Source organism: Conger conger, chromosome 9 (assembly GCF_963514075.1).
Source record: "Conger conger chromosome 9, fConCon1.1, whole genome shotgun sequence".
In the NCBI taxonomy this organism is placed as follows: Eukaryota; Metazoa; Chordata; class Actinopteri; order Anguilliformes; family Congridae; genus Conger; species Conger conger.
The window spans coordinates 13,718,938-13,733,056 of NC_083768.1; the positions used below are offsets into that span (position 1 = coordinate 13,718,938).

General features: G+C 45.4%; 1 protein-coding gene across 1 annotated transcript; it reads right to left on the reverse strand.

Annotated features, from left to right (window-relative positions):
• Positions 1–312: 312 nt before the first annotated feature.
• Positions 313–10,004, reverse strand: LOC133136525 (Y+L amino acid transporter 2-like). Its single transcript, XM_061254096.1, has 10 exons — positions 9,771–10,004; positions 8,089–8,621; positions 5,775–5,900; positions 5,280–5,424; positions 4,959–5,082; positions 3,365–3,468; positions 3,012–3,108; positions 2,519–2,668; positions 984–1,167; positions 313–542 (listed from the first exon to the last, which is right to left on the reverse strand). The coding sequence occupies exons 2-10, from the start codon at positions 8,600–8,602 to the stop codon at positions 463–465; spliced, it is 1,524 nt and encodes a 507-aa protein (XP_061110080.1). The 5' UTR covers positions 8,603–8,621; positions 9,771–10,004; the 3' UTR covers positions 313–462.
• Positions 10,005–14,119: the final 4,115 nt, after the last annotated feature.

Consider the following 14,119-nt stretch of genomic DNA (forward strand, 5'->3'; position numbering starts at 1 on the left):
GGGAGAGTGCCATGAAGCAATTCAGTTTCCACAGGTGAACAGCAAGTACTGTTTGTATTTATGAGTGTTGAAGCAGTCCACTTTGGCTGTCCAACAGTCCTTTAAACCTGAGTGCGTCTCAGGGCAGACCATGCAATCGGACTGAGGCCCTGCCCCACGCCAATTGCAGTCCATTCAAACCCATGGCATTGTACGTGCAGGACCAAGCACAGAACCACATTAGAACTGAAGTCCAGTGTCCTCCCGTTCAGTTTTATATAAAAAAAAATATTGTCATCCGAAACCACCCCCCCCCCACCCCCCCCACCCCAAAAAGGAAGAAAGCTGGAGAGCATGATGCACAGTGCGGGCCAGAAGTGGGGGTAGCACTCCGCCCATCACACACCCACTTGGTGACGGAGAGGAGAACTGTTCCTCGGGGTCCCTCCGGGGATTGGTGCACATGCGGGCGGGCCCGTGACATCACTGGGTCTTGCTGGGCTCCGTGTCGAGCTCCGTCAGGCAGCAGTAGCACAGCATCTGCGTGTACCTGGTGACCGCCGCTGGGGAACGGACAACAGCGCAGTTCAGCCGGAGGTAAACTCCGCAGACACTCACTCTGTACTCACAAACTCACTTTCAATGTTTTTATTTTTTGTAATTAATGTTACAGCTTTATTGTTACTTTTAGAGGTGTCACTCCTTCACTTAATAACATGCACACACACTCCCTGGGGGAAATGTGAAAGAGTTTTGTACTTGAGCTGCATCATTGATTTTAATTAAGTATGTAGTTAGATTCTTCCCAAGGAAAGTGCTCATATTGAGCTAAAAACATTTTTTATTTGCCACGTTCTTAAGTGTACCTGCTGACAACCACATACACCATGTCATGATAAACATTACATGACATTTTGCAAATTATCACAGCATTCCTGTCTTCCTGATTTGACAATGCGTTGCCTCTGACCGTTAAGCCCTGTTGTTTTTCTCAGCGCACTCACCATTTATTCGGCTGATGAATTTGGGCCTCCTCTCCTCGGGCAGGTAAATTCCCACGTAGTACACCGGCACTCCAGACAGCGCAATGCCCACACCGATCAGAGAGTTAACGGTGTCCCCATACAGCGGGACGACCACCAGAAACACGCTGCACAGGCAGTACACGAAGGGGAAGAAGAGGGAGAGCTATGGGAGAGAGAGGAGGGAGAGGAGAGAGGAAGAGGAGAGAGGAAGAGGAGTTAGCACTGATGCTCACTTCAACTCACAGCACACACCCAAAGTAAAGACTCTTGTAGCTTATGCACATTATACTTCCTCTTATTTGGGCTTTTTATTTTTCCAACTAGTTTATTAACTCAACTGTAACCTGCTCAACCCTGAGTATGATAAGTAAGGCTGCAGTAATATAGTGTGTAAACACACCAGTGTGTGATCCGTGACTCCTACAGTGACCCATGGGTACCATATGTATGGAAATCATGAATATTATATATTACACTGTATGTTATGACTGGAGTGACTCATGAGTATGAGACTCCTTATGGTGATTTGTGAGCACTGGACATTGGGATCCCTTGCCCAGTTGTTCATATAGAGTGTAGTTCACATTGACTCATATAGAGTGTAGTTCATATTGACTCATATGGAGTGCAGTTCACATTGACTCATATAAAGTGTAGTTCACATTGACTCATATAAAGTGTAGTTCACATTGACTCATATAGAGTGTAGTGCATATTGACTCGTATGGAGTGCAGTTCACATTGACTCGTATGGAGTGCAGTTCACATTGACTCATATAGAGTGTAGTTCATATTGACTCATATAGAGTGTAGTTCACATTGACTCATATGGTGTGTAGTTCATATTGACTCATATAGAGTGTAGTTCACACTGACTCATATAGAGTGTAGTTCATATTGACTCATATAGAGTGTAGTTCATATTGACTCATATAGAGTGTAGTTCACATTGACTAATATAGAGTGTAGTTCATATTGACTCGTATGTAGTGTAGTTCACATTGACTCGTATGGAGTGTAGTTCACATTGACTCATAAAGAGTGTAGTTCACATTGACTCGTAAGGAGTGTATTTCACATTGACTCATATAGAGTGTAGTTCATATTGACTCATATGGAGTGTAGTTCACATTGACTCATATGGCGTGTAGTTCACATTGACTCATATAGAGTGTAGTTCACATTGACTAATATAGAGTGTAGTTCATATTGACTCGTATGTAGTGTAGTTCACATTGACTCGTATGGAGTGTAGTTCACATTGACTCATATAGAGTGTAGTTCACATTGACTCGTATGGAGTGTAGTTCACATTGACTCGTATGGAGTGTAGTTCACATTGACTCATAAAGAGTGTAGTTCATATTGACTCATATAGAGTGTAGTTCACATTGACTCATATAGAGTGTAGTTCAAATTGACCCATAAAGAGTGTAGTTCACATTGACTCGTATAGAGTGTAGTTCACACTGACTCGTACAGAGCGTAGTATATTGACCCGTACGGACTCTTACTTTGACGGGCCGGCGCCGGTCGGGTTGAGTGAAGCGCAGGTAGATGAGCCCGGCCACAGACAGGCCCACATACAGCCAGTAGCTGAAGCTGAAGTAACAGATGAGACGGAAGACGTCCTCCACACACAGGAAGATCAGTCCCATCACTCCCTGCAGCAGCACGAGAGGGATCAGCACGTCTCGCCAACACAGACCAGACAGCGCCTCTGAGGTCTATCTGCTAACACTCCCTTATCACACAGAGGCAATCCGTTACACCTGGAGTGAACCATACCCACAGAAATGATAGAGCCAGAACCAATTATTTTTATCTTTTTCCCCTGCTGTATCAGCCGTGAAGAATTCCTGCAAAAACAAGGTGCTATCTCTCAGCTTAGCTCGCAGCATTTCTCTGATTGAGGTGCTACTATTTTCTGTTTCCGTTAAATTCAGTTCTGAAAGGGGCACCCGAACAGTCCCCAGTGGGAGACGGCGGCTCAGGAGGTTTTCTTACGTTGAAGAGGAGGGCTGGGATCGGGGTGTAGCGCTCGGCATGGATGAGGCTCAGACTGTTTGGGAGGTGTCCTTCCCTCGCCCCCACGAAAAACAGCCTGTCAACCAGAGAATCAGCGCGTCAATCTTATATCCTGTTTACGCACAGCAAAATGTTCAGAGTTCAATCAACTCTAACAGAGTACTCATGGTCCTTATTTGACACATAATAAACTAGAGTTTAATTTACTAGAGTTGAAGTTGAATTAAGACTGGAAATTGTACTTTGCACTACTACACAATAAATACATCCTTGTTATTATAGCGTGGTAATAACACAACTTCTGATGAATTAATTAAACCCGTGTGAGGTACCTGGAAGCAGCAATGATGGAGGCGTTCAGACCTCCATAGCAGGAGATCGCCACGGAAATGGGAATGATCCACTTTGCCGGTCCCAGGACTGCGTTCCCGAAAGTCTTGGATGGAGGGGGTTAATTCATTACAAGAGCAGTTGATAATCTGATACGTCTGACAATCTACACAGATAATGTACTGTTATGACTACTGGACTATTGAATGTAGTACTTTCGGTAACACTTTACAATAAGGCCACACGAATTGGCATTAGCTAATGTAGTTGTGAACTAACTAACTGCTGTATAGCTTTGTTTATGTATTTGTAGCTACATCATTACTTCATGTTAACAACTACAGTAGTTATTGCCAATTCATATTGGAACGGAAAAAAAACAGTTTATGTTGTTAATGGTTAACTAATTATAAGTTTATCCTATGGTTTGCTAACATATACATTTTCAAATAACTAATACATTAGTTAGTAGTTAAATACATGAACTAATGAAAATAATTAATGCTGCAAAGCCAGCAGAGCTAGTATGGGCAGACATCTCAAGAAGCACCGGCCCCTCACATGATGCTTCTATCTAATGGGAGCGGCTATATTAATCACCAACCTTACCTGTTTAGGCCCTTGCTCATTTTCACCCTATGCTGCCTGCTATCCAAAGCTGCCCTGTTGCCTGGTTCATTCTGCACGCTAAAGCCATTGCGCTGCTTGGCTCTTTATGCTGCACTGCCTGTTTTGGAATGCTGCCATTGCCAATATTGCATGCCATTGCCACTTTCGCTAGGTGCTTTTGCCCGAATTATCCTGCTATTCCTAATTCACGCCTTCGAAATGTTCGCGCTCTCACCACCACCCCAGCATCCACCGGTGAGCTCTGCTTCTCAAGATCCCCGTGAGGGGGGGGGGGGTTTGTAGCCACTTCCTGTTTCGGCAGGCTTACAACAGGGAGTGATGAAAAGCAGAGCCAACTCCAAAGTTTGATTTTCCATTAAACCTCAATAAATATTGCTTAAGTCATCATGAGTTGTCTGATTGAAATGCATTTGTGTGTCAATTAATTAATTTTAACAACTACATTTGTTAATGCCAATTGATGTACCATATTGCTAAGTATTACCATACTCCACAATCCATCCATCCATTATCTTAACCTGTTTATCCTGAACAGGGTCGCAGCGGGGCTGGAGCCTATCCCAGCATACATTGGGCGAAAAGCAGGAATGCACCCTGGACAGGTCGCCAGTCCATTGCAGGGCACACACACCATTCACTCACACACACACGCCTACAGGCAATTTAGACTCTCCAATCAGCCTAACCTGCATGTCTTTGGACTGTGTTCACGGGGAGAACATGCAAACACAAACACAAACACAGAGAGGCCCCGGCCGACCGGGATTCAAACCCAGGACCTCCTTGCTGTGAGGCGGCAGTGCTATCCGTGCCGCTATTACCATACTGTCTAAACAAATAACAACAATAATAAATACATAATACAATGAATATAACAGCCAAAACAAGTTCGCAATATTATCAGCAGAGATGAGTCTCAGATTGACCGTGAACCAGACATCAGCAGAGCTACGGAAGCACCCTCACCACGGCGACAGCATCGCTGGCCAGCAGGGAGGGCATGTCCAGCACCGCGTAGTACGCCACGTTGGTCAGCAGGTAGATCAGCGTCACGATGGGCATGGAGATGGCAATGGCCAGAGGCAGGTTTCTGGGAGAAAGGTACAAGGTTTGTGTGAGGCAGGCAGACAGGTACGAGGTCTGTGTGATGCAGGTTTCTGGGCGAAAGGTACACGGTTTGGGTGAGGCAGGTTTCTCTGAGAAAGGTACAAGGTTTGTGTGAGGCAGGTTTCTCGGAGAAAGGTATACGTTTTGGGTGAGGTAGGTTTCTGAGGTAGGCAGAGTTACCGTTCAGGGTTCTTTATCTCCTCAGTGACAAAGTTGAGAGTGTCCCAGCCAGAGTAGGAGAAGAGGGCGGAGTACAGAGCCAGGGCGATGTTCCCTGCGTCTGTGGTGGACCCCTCAAACGGACTCTCAAAATTCTTAGTCTCTCCTGGCCAAGAGGAGCAGCACAATTTTAGACATTTACACAACCAGAATCTCCATTATCCCCATTCACAAGCCACAAAGAACGTGTCGTTCATGTACTTTGTTGTATGTTCAATATAAAAGTACATTAATCAGAGTAGTGACAGGGGAAAAAATATGTGGCTGATTCCTATTCAATTCCAAGGCCTGATTTTGGACATAGGGTAACAAAGGAACTAAGGAGCTACTATCATAACTTTCGCTTAGCATAGCATTTGATAGTAGTTTGTTTTTGGAATTAGACTCATATGGAGTGCAGCACACTGAATAAAAGTATTGTTTTTACGAATAATGAAACCAGCATCAACTTCTCACCTTGTGATACTTTCATGAGTCCCACAACGATGACCAAAATGAGGGCCATGATTTTGGTGTAAGTGAAGATGTCTTGGACGAATGTGCCCCACTTAACATAGGCACAGTTAATAAAGATCAGCATACCTGCAAGCGAGAGAGGGAGAGATTGAGAGACACAGAGAGAGAGAGAGGGGGTACAATTTGGGTGTTCAGGACACTGGTGGCCGTGAAAAGATCTGTCATTCAGGAACATGTTGGGGACTCGATGACAGGAAGGACAGTTATGGCAGGATGGCCGGAGCGCCCTGGGACATGCACGAAAATAACCCGCACAACGGCCCCAAAGACAGACCCAACTGTGTCAAAGAGCAACTGGGTTTAAAACCCTTTCGCATAGTTGTCGCATGGGCACTGTTACAATGCACCGGCACGAAAATAGACAACAATATCAATGTGAAGATATTCTTCTCACTGCATTTCAGAGACCTAAATGTCGCCCCCTCACCTCTCCCCAGCGACAGTGGGGAACTCCACTTGGCCGGTGTCCACACTGCCCAGTACTTTTCCCTTCCTTCCTACACTCCGCCCCCCGAGCCTATCGCCTTCCCCGCAGCTGGACACACACGGGACTGCCCCCCCCCCCCCCCGGCCCCACCCCCAGCCGACAAACCCCTCACCCCGAGCCGACAAACCCCCCACCCCCTACGACTGACCCCCCTCCAGTCTGCCCCCGCCACCGACTGCCCCCCCCACCCCCAGCCGACAAACCCCCCACCCCCACCGACTGACCCCCCTCCAGTCTGCCCCCGCCACCGACTGCCCCCCCCACCCCCAGCCGACAAACCCCCCACCCCCTACGACTGACCCCCCTCCAGTCTGCCCCCACCACCGACTGCCCCCCCCCACCCTCAGCCGACAAACCCCCCACCCCCACCGACTGACCCCCCTCCAGTCTGCCCCCACCACCGACTGCCCCCCCCCACCCTCAGCCGACAAACCCCCCACCCCCACCGACTGACCCCCCTCCAGTCTGCCCCCGCCACCGACTGCCCCCCCCGCCCCCAGCCGACAAACCCCACACCCCCACCGACTGACCCCCCTCCAGTCTGCACCCCCTCCAGCCTGCCCCCCCCACCCCCACCCGACTGCCTGGCAGGCGTCTGAAACACAAGCGCCGAGCCGGCCCGTTTCCTCACACAGGCCAGGACATGGAGCTCACCCACTCACCCCATCCCCGTCCCCCCACATCGCCCCCACGAGGAACACTCTGTGCTCTGACACAGGAGTAAACACAGACCCCGCGGCCCACTGCCAGAATACGGGGCGCTGCTTCCCCTCCCCCATCGTCTGTTTTCTATTAGAATGGGATTGTGCATACACGATAAAAACACACGTGTTTGCGTCGGGAAAAACATGTTTATGGGAAGCAGAGATGTACTGCGCTTAGACCCAGAATATAAAGCACGGCACTAAAGTTACCAAATATAAAGAAAGTGACTGCAGAGAATGTACCCATTGTATTTATTTGAATACTTCATCCTGTATACTGTATGTTATCTGGTTTTATTAAACAAGCTTACTGCATTGTAAACCACAAACACTCGCGGAACAAAGGAATGGACTGCTAAAATTGCCACTTCAAATAAGATTTTAGATATTTCCATAATGTGTTTGCATAGGGATCCACATGGTGCTTCTGTAAATCGGACAATATGACAGCTGGTATGTGGTGTGTGAGTGTACATATTAATAATAAATTAATACATTTGTCTGCACATCTGCAGGAATATCCCAGCATGCCTTGGGGCTGAAAGTCCAGTCATTCAAAACAGATTTTATTTACTTCCAAAACCATAACAACCAAGCCTAACCATTTCCCTGAGTTTCTGAGCACGCAATGTGGTCATGTTTAAGAGTAAGACATTTAAGACTTTAAGTGCCATGTTGTTTAGAACAGGCATTCATACAACACGTCAACAAGTTGGTCAACAGTAAACAGAGCTGAAGCAACATATCCACGGCCCTGTGTCTCACAAAAAAAAAGAAAAAGTGTCATAATGAAACATAACACAGATTTGTGAATTATACCTGTATATACAGTGTACAGTCAAATGAGTGTAGCTTCACAAACCTCAAATGGGTGATGCTACTGAACGCTAGGAATCCTATAACCAATCAAAAGTCTGTTGGTCCACATTATGATTGGGTCAAAATCAACAATCATGTGAGAATACACCATATAGTAGCTCCAGCCATTACAGGGTGTGTAAGCCAGGCTCTGACGTCACTCTCCTATTGGACACAGACTGGCCAATGCGGAGGCAGTACTCACAGAGACAGGCGGCGGCGATGAGCCTGATGGCGTCGTAGGGAGGCTGGCAGGTGGGGTACATCCCCTCCACCAGGTAGTTGGCGAAGGTGATGGAGATGATGGCCTGGCTGGCGGGCTCGATGAGGAGGATGGAGGTCCACAGGCGGATGAAGGCGACGAAGCCCCCGAAGGCCTCCAGGATGTAGGCGTAGCTGGCGCCCGACTTGGTGATGGTGGTGCCCAGCTCAGCGTAGCAGAGCGCCCCGAACACGGAGAAGATGCCGCCCAGGGCCCAGATGACCAGCGACAGCCCGTAGGAGGCGCTGTACATCAGCACGCCCTTGGGCGAGACGAAGATGCCCGAGCCGATCATGTTCCCCACGATCAGGCAGATGCCGTTGAGCAGCGAGATCTCCTTCTTCATCTGCATCTTCTCCGCCGCCGGGGCCTTCAGGTCCCCCTCCGAACTGGCCCGGGAGCCCGGGCAGAGCTCCGCGGGACAGCCGGCCGCCATGGCGCGGACGTTCTGCTTCATCCTGCCAGCATGAAGAGGGCTGGGGAGAGGGACGGCACGCGTCACGCGGCCGGGAGCGGAAGAGCCAGGGGACAGGAAGTAGAAGACCTGCCTCGTGTTTCTTCCACCCGTGAACCCAGATGACCTCACCGGCTCTACCTCCTGACTGAGGACTTCTAATTAGCCAATACAGGTGATTGCGACAAAACACAGGGGACGACTTTTACTTACCTGGATTTTCCATATATGCGATAGGATAGGAGATCACTCAGACCATCTAGGTATGCTATTTACCTACAAACTAGAGCATCCACTGCTGCCTGAAGCCTAGGTGTGGACATCCGGAGTCACTCTGGGCCAAAGTTTCCCAGTTGGTAAACGGGTCGTGAAATTACCCTGTCACCAAAATCTGTGCCTGAGCTGTGCAGTACTGAAAATTCAGTGTGACCTTTCACCTATAATTAAAGGATTATGTCATGCATAAGGAACATTCGTGCACAGCATTCATCTGGGGAATCCATTTTTGTCAGTGGTTTCTAACTTGAACCTTGCGGAAAAACAATTCCCAATTACGTGAAACTGAACTATAAAGAAAGTTCATCATAATAATATAATAATAGTTTGGCACAAATGTTTAATTTCCAGACAAACCATCCTCCGTTGTTTTCATATCACGATGCAATTAATTCGCAAATCTGCAACCACTTGCTAACATGTTATTTGTAAGTTCGTGTTAAAACAATGTGAGTTGAAAATCCTGATTTAGTTACTGTAGTTGAAAATCATCATAAAATCATTAAGGGCTCAATGCATAGGCCTATAGGCTACTGCCAGTAAATATTTATAATTATTTCCTCAAATGCGGCTAAGACATCATAATTTCTATGCCCAAACACCTTGCCACTGCGGAAAGTTCGAATCGAAACTCGCCAAATTAAATCCTATCAAGTCGACCACCAATAGTTCATTAAACGATATAATTATACTAGTTTATGCTCATGTGTTAATATAAAATAGTATCATTATTAATGGTTTGCTTTCATTTTGTAGTGGGAAAGACGAAAGAAAAAAACTAATCTCAATCAGTTAAACAATGGCAGATGTCCAACCGCTGTCATTGTATGGACAAAACCAGATCAAAAAACACCCTGTAAAATACGAATAAAAGCAGCATTAGAGCTCCACTTACCACGTTAGGATGTGTGGATGCGAGGTAAACAAGTAAAGTCTTTGTGCGTCTCTCTGGAGTAAGAGCGTCTGCTAGATACAAAATTGTATAGGCTATTGTAAATTGTTCCGTAAGTCAAAGCTGAACGAGACCTTTAAATCACTCTTCAACGGTTGGACATTGTCACTCAACTGCACTTGGGGAGAAAACACCTGAACTCAGAGCTGTTTCTGGTAGAGCTGTGTTGCAAGAGCTCTTCATGTTTTGTTGCAGCAGGAACGGTCTCATATTTCCCTCTATTTTTGGATCTGTGTACTCGGAGGAGAGGGACTGTGTTTTTCCAGAAAGGCTCGATGGTGTTGAATTTGTTTACCACACGGTCCAGCCCTTCTGGACACAATGCGCGCCGTCAAACAATCTAGACAACTAGTTCGCATTGCTTTTGTTTATAAACGCTCTGGTGTTCGAACAACTAAATCGAAATGAATGACTTAAGGGAAATTTCAATTTTGTACATAGCGTTTGGAAGGAATATTAGTGTAGTCAGTAATATAGACAAATTGTGCTGAGAGATTCACACTTAAAGTAAAACATTTTTTCGTAATATACTAGTCTAATAATAACACTATCTGACATGGCTTACAGGACCCAATATATATATTTTTAAAGATCATGTTCTAGATAATTGAAAAATGAAACATTATTTCCATCTTCACCTGAACAACAGGTCAGATGAAACCTGATCTTTTCTTGTGTTGTCGTTGTTTTTTAATTTATTGATGGGCCTAGTCTGGTTCTTTTACACATGAGGACCTTGTATCTGTGTGTTTCTGTGTGTGCTTCTGTTCTTCAGAGGGTGTGGGCTATGCTCCGTCAGACCAGGCATGCTTGCTGCTATACTGGAGCGTGAATAAGGGTGAAAAGAGAGAGAAAACATCAGGAAAGCTATCTGTTTTGGTACTGATTGTTGTAAAAGGTCAAAAGGTAAATTAGCTCAAGCAAGAGTTTTCCCAAAGGTACATACTTACATACTGTACAGAGAGAGAGAGAGAGAGAGAGAGAGAGAGAGAGAGAGAGATTGAGAGAGGGAGAGAGAGAGAGAGAGAGAGAGAGAGAGAGAGAGAGGGCATAGCAGGACTACATAGCTTACGGTTATCATATAGATGATGACAACTTGAGTCCATACAGTATATCAGTTTCCAGGAATGCATCATGTTTGCCTTGAACCCAACGCTGCTTGCCAGAGCCGCACGCGAGCATGTTTTCAGTGCTGTAAATCAGGGCACAAGTCGTGCTAGCGTCACCACTTCATGCAGTCGGCTTGGATAAAACAGGGGTGAACAAAAATAAAAGCAATATAATTAATGCGATTGTGCCACTACCTTTATAATGTGATTGTGCCACTACCATGTAAACACTCTTATGTTCGTGAGCATTGCTAACGCGGGGTGAGGAATGTGGGTACCGGGTAGGGCCAACCGCTAAAGGCGGATAATCCGGTATCTTTCCATCTGCGTTTTACCCCCCCAGGTGTGATTCTGTGCTCTTCAGTAGGTGAGCCCAGGTAAAACTGTGACAGCGTGAACAGTGTTTACCTCGCTCACCCTTACCGCTCATCCCCGGTGTGTCTGAACTTGACTGAGCGGTAATTTCAGAGCGTCTGATCCGCCAAAGCCCGGCCCGCACACATCTTCCCACAGAGCTCGAGTTCCAGAGACGTGAGCGCCTCGGATAGATGATCGACAGGCGGTTAACACAGGGGCGTGAAATGTGTTGTACGCAGATAACATTTCCCCGTAAAAAAAAAAAAATATCAATTTGCTATCGATTGGTCCACGTTCCAGGGGATTCCAGCAGAGACTCGCCTCGAGGAAAGCAGATGTTTCGTCATTTCTGTCCGTCTGTCCTCCAGCTTCCTCAGTGGTGCATTCAGTGGGGAAATATCAGCAGTCCTTTATTGTCGAGTCCAGGAGCCGGCTCATGAATCAATGCTTTATCCATTTAATGGGTGACCTGTGAAGTACACAGAATTTATATACAAATATTGAAAGCCTGTGCCTTTTTGGAGTATTTAAAAGGAAGTTCACGTGTCAGAATGGATGGTGTGTTTGTGTAGGACACTTTACTATTTTAATGTAATTCACACCTACAGTAGTATCCAGATACCCAGTTATAACTGCATTTGATGTAATCTTCATAAAAAGAAAAAAAAAGAAAAGAAAAAGCTGCACTTTTTTCAGTGTTCAGTTATCCAATCTTTCCCGGGTCCCCTGGCAATAAACAAGCCAACAACTCCACCTGCTGACATTTACTACATACTGCAATGGATGTTCAATTATTTCTTACGCTTCACAAAGATTAGCTGTTTTTGCAACATATGCTTGTAGTGTTTTATGGCTGTCTTTGGTGTCTGCGAGTATTTATGGTTTATTTTCATTCAGCAGTGATGAATGCAACATGCAGTATGCACTCTTTATCAGTAATGGTGTTAAAAAAGCATTATTCTCATTATTCAGATCCCAAACTGCACCGTTGAGCCTCTGGCAGTAGTGAAGTTATGATTCTAGGACTAATTACTAATGCTGAGTTATTGTTCCTAACATAGCGGAGGGGAAGGCAGAGAGAGTGAATTTAGCTGGGAGGAGAAAATGTAAACATCAAACACGGCTCTGTCACAGAAGCACCCAGGGACCGAGGGAGAGAATTTCTCCGCCCTCAGGACGACTGGCTGGGCTAACTGTGCTGAGAGATTTGAATGTGAGCAGAAAATGACTGATGGAGAAGATAGATGAATAGAAGTACAGAGAGACAGTAATGATCCTTGACTGTGAATTTCGCAAATTATTATTTGTATCATTGTCAGACATCTACATCCATGCCGTTTGTGCAGTTTTTGAAGGTATGAAATGGTAATTACACTGTATACACGAGCTAGTACAGTCAAGCCCAATTTCTAGACTTTGTGCTTTTTTGTGCAATAATTGGCCAACACATGACTGAGTACAAGCAACAAAAAAGCGTTGCCATGGAAACACAATGTTTTTATTTATATAATTATGTATTCTTGTCAGAACTGAGAGACAGATAAAAATCGAAGTAAATCAATGCTAATGTCACCCCTCTTTTTGTAAGGTGGTTTTGACAGCAAGACACAGCAACAGGGCTGTTGTGGAGGCTGAGTATTACTGATTTATCACGACAACTGAGTTTAGACGAACGCTTATAACGAGGGGATCAAATTTGTGTCAGATCATCAGGATTTTGTGCTTGATTCTCCATCTGTGGTGCAATAAATATTATTCCCGTCTCTTGCCTCTGGGAGCACCTCTGACAAATCGACTTAATTTGCGACTTAGCAATGAAGGCAAAGCGGGGGTGGCTATGCCTATATTTCTCCATATCAAATTTAATATCTCGTAATTGACTCTACTTCTCACTGATATTCCAAATGAAACTCATTATAGATGCCAAGAAGCCACGGCAACCATCAACGTACAGCATTATGTACATGAATACTGTACACCGCAGACATATGTACGCATTCATAGGCATGTACCAACTGGAGCAAACACAAACGCACATATACACACACACACACACACACACACACACACACACAGTACCCGATACCAGACTGCTGTTGTATTGCTGCACAATAGGCAGACATTTTTCATAATACAAATAGCAGCATTAAATCACATCAAAACATAATAATACAGCAAGAACTACTATATTAAAAAAATGATAATATACAGGTTTATAGAAGGGAATGTTTTGGCGCATATATTTTTCGAAATATTCACATGCCCTACACCAAGACTTAAAAAGCTATCATCTTGTCAGTGCACCATAGAGAACACAAGGGATTATTGCGATTTATTTTCCATTACTTATTTATTATCTGTTACATACAGACATACAGTAAACTATAACTGCAGTGCAATTATATGTTTAAGTGATCAGTCAATGAAAAATATTTGAATTAAAAATACTTTTTCAAAACCCTTATGGCTGCAGGTATGACGTTGTCCCCGCTCTGTCAATTTCTCCTGGTGCGTATTTCGTGATGTGAAGGCCCAATCTGCTGTAATTGAATTGCTTGCCATTATTGGAGGCATGGAAAAATGCATTAACCAATCGCGCAACAGAGCTACTCCTGGAGTCTTCCTTCAGGCGAAGTCACCCAAGCAACAGCATTGGCCGGCCCGATCGACTCTTCACCACGCCTGGTCTGCTCATCCATCTTGTATTTAAATGAGTTACGTCTCAGTCCAGAAATCATTTTCCGCTGCGGTTGCTTATGCAGAGAGAGAGCCAGCAGAATTGAATACCAAACAGACAGCAAGAAAAAAAATGGATTTGAGGGCTGA

Excerpts from the sequence above, each read along its gene's own strand:
- LOC133136525 (XM_061254096.1), bottom strand. The coding sequence starts at position 8,602 with ATGAAGCAGAACGTCCGCGCCATGGCGGCCGGCTGTCCCGCGGAGCTC. Across the intron at positions 5,425-5,774 it reads ACTCATGAAAGTATCACAAG|GAGAGACTAAGAATTTTGAG; the intron begins GTGAGAAGTTGA and ends CCTCTTGGCCAG. Across the intron at positions 3,109-3,364 it reads TCCATCATTGCTGCTTCCAG|GCTGTTTTTCGTGGGGGCGA; the intron begins GTACCTCACACG and ends TCTGGTTGACAG.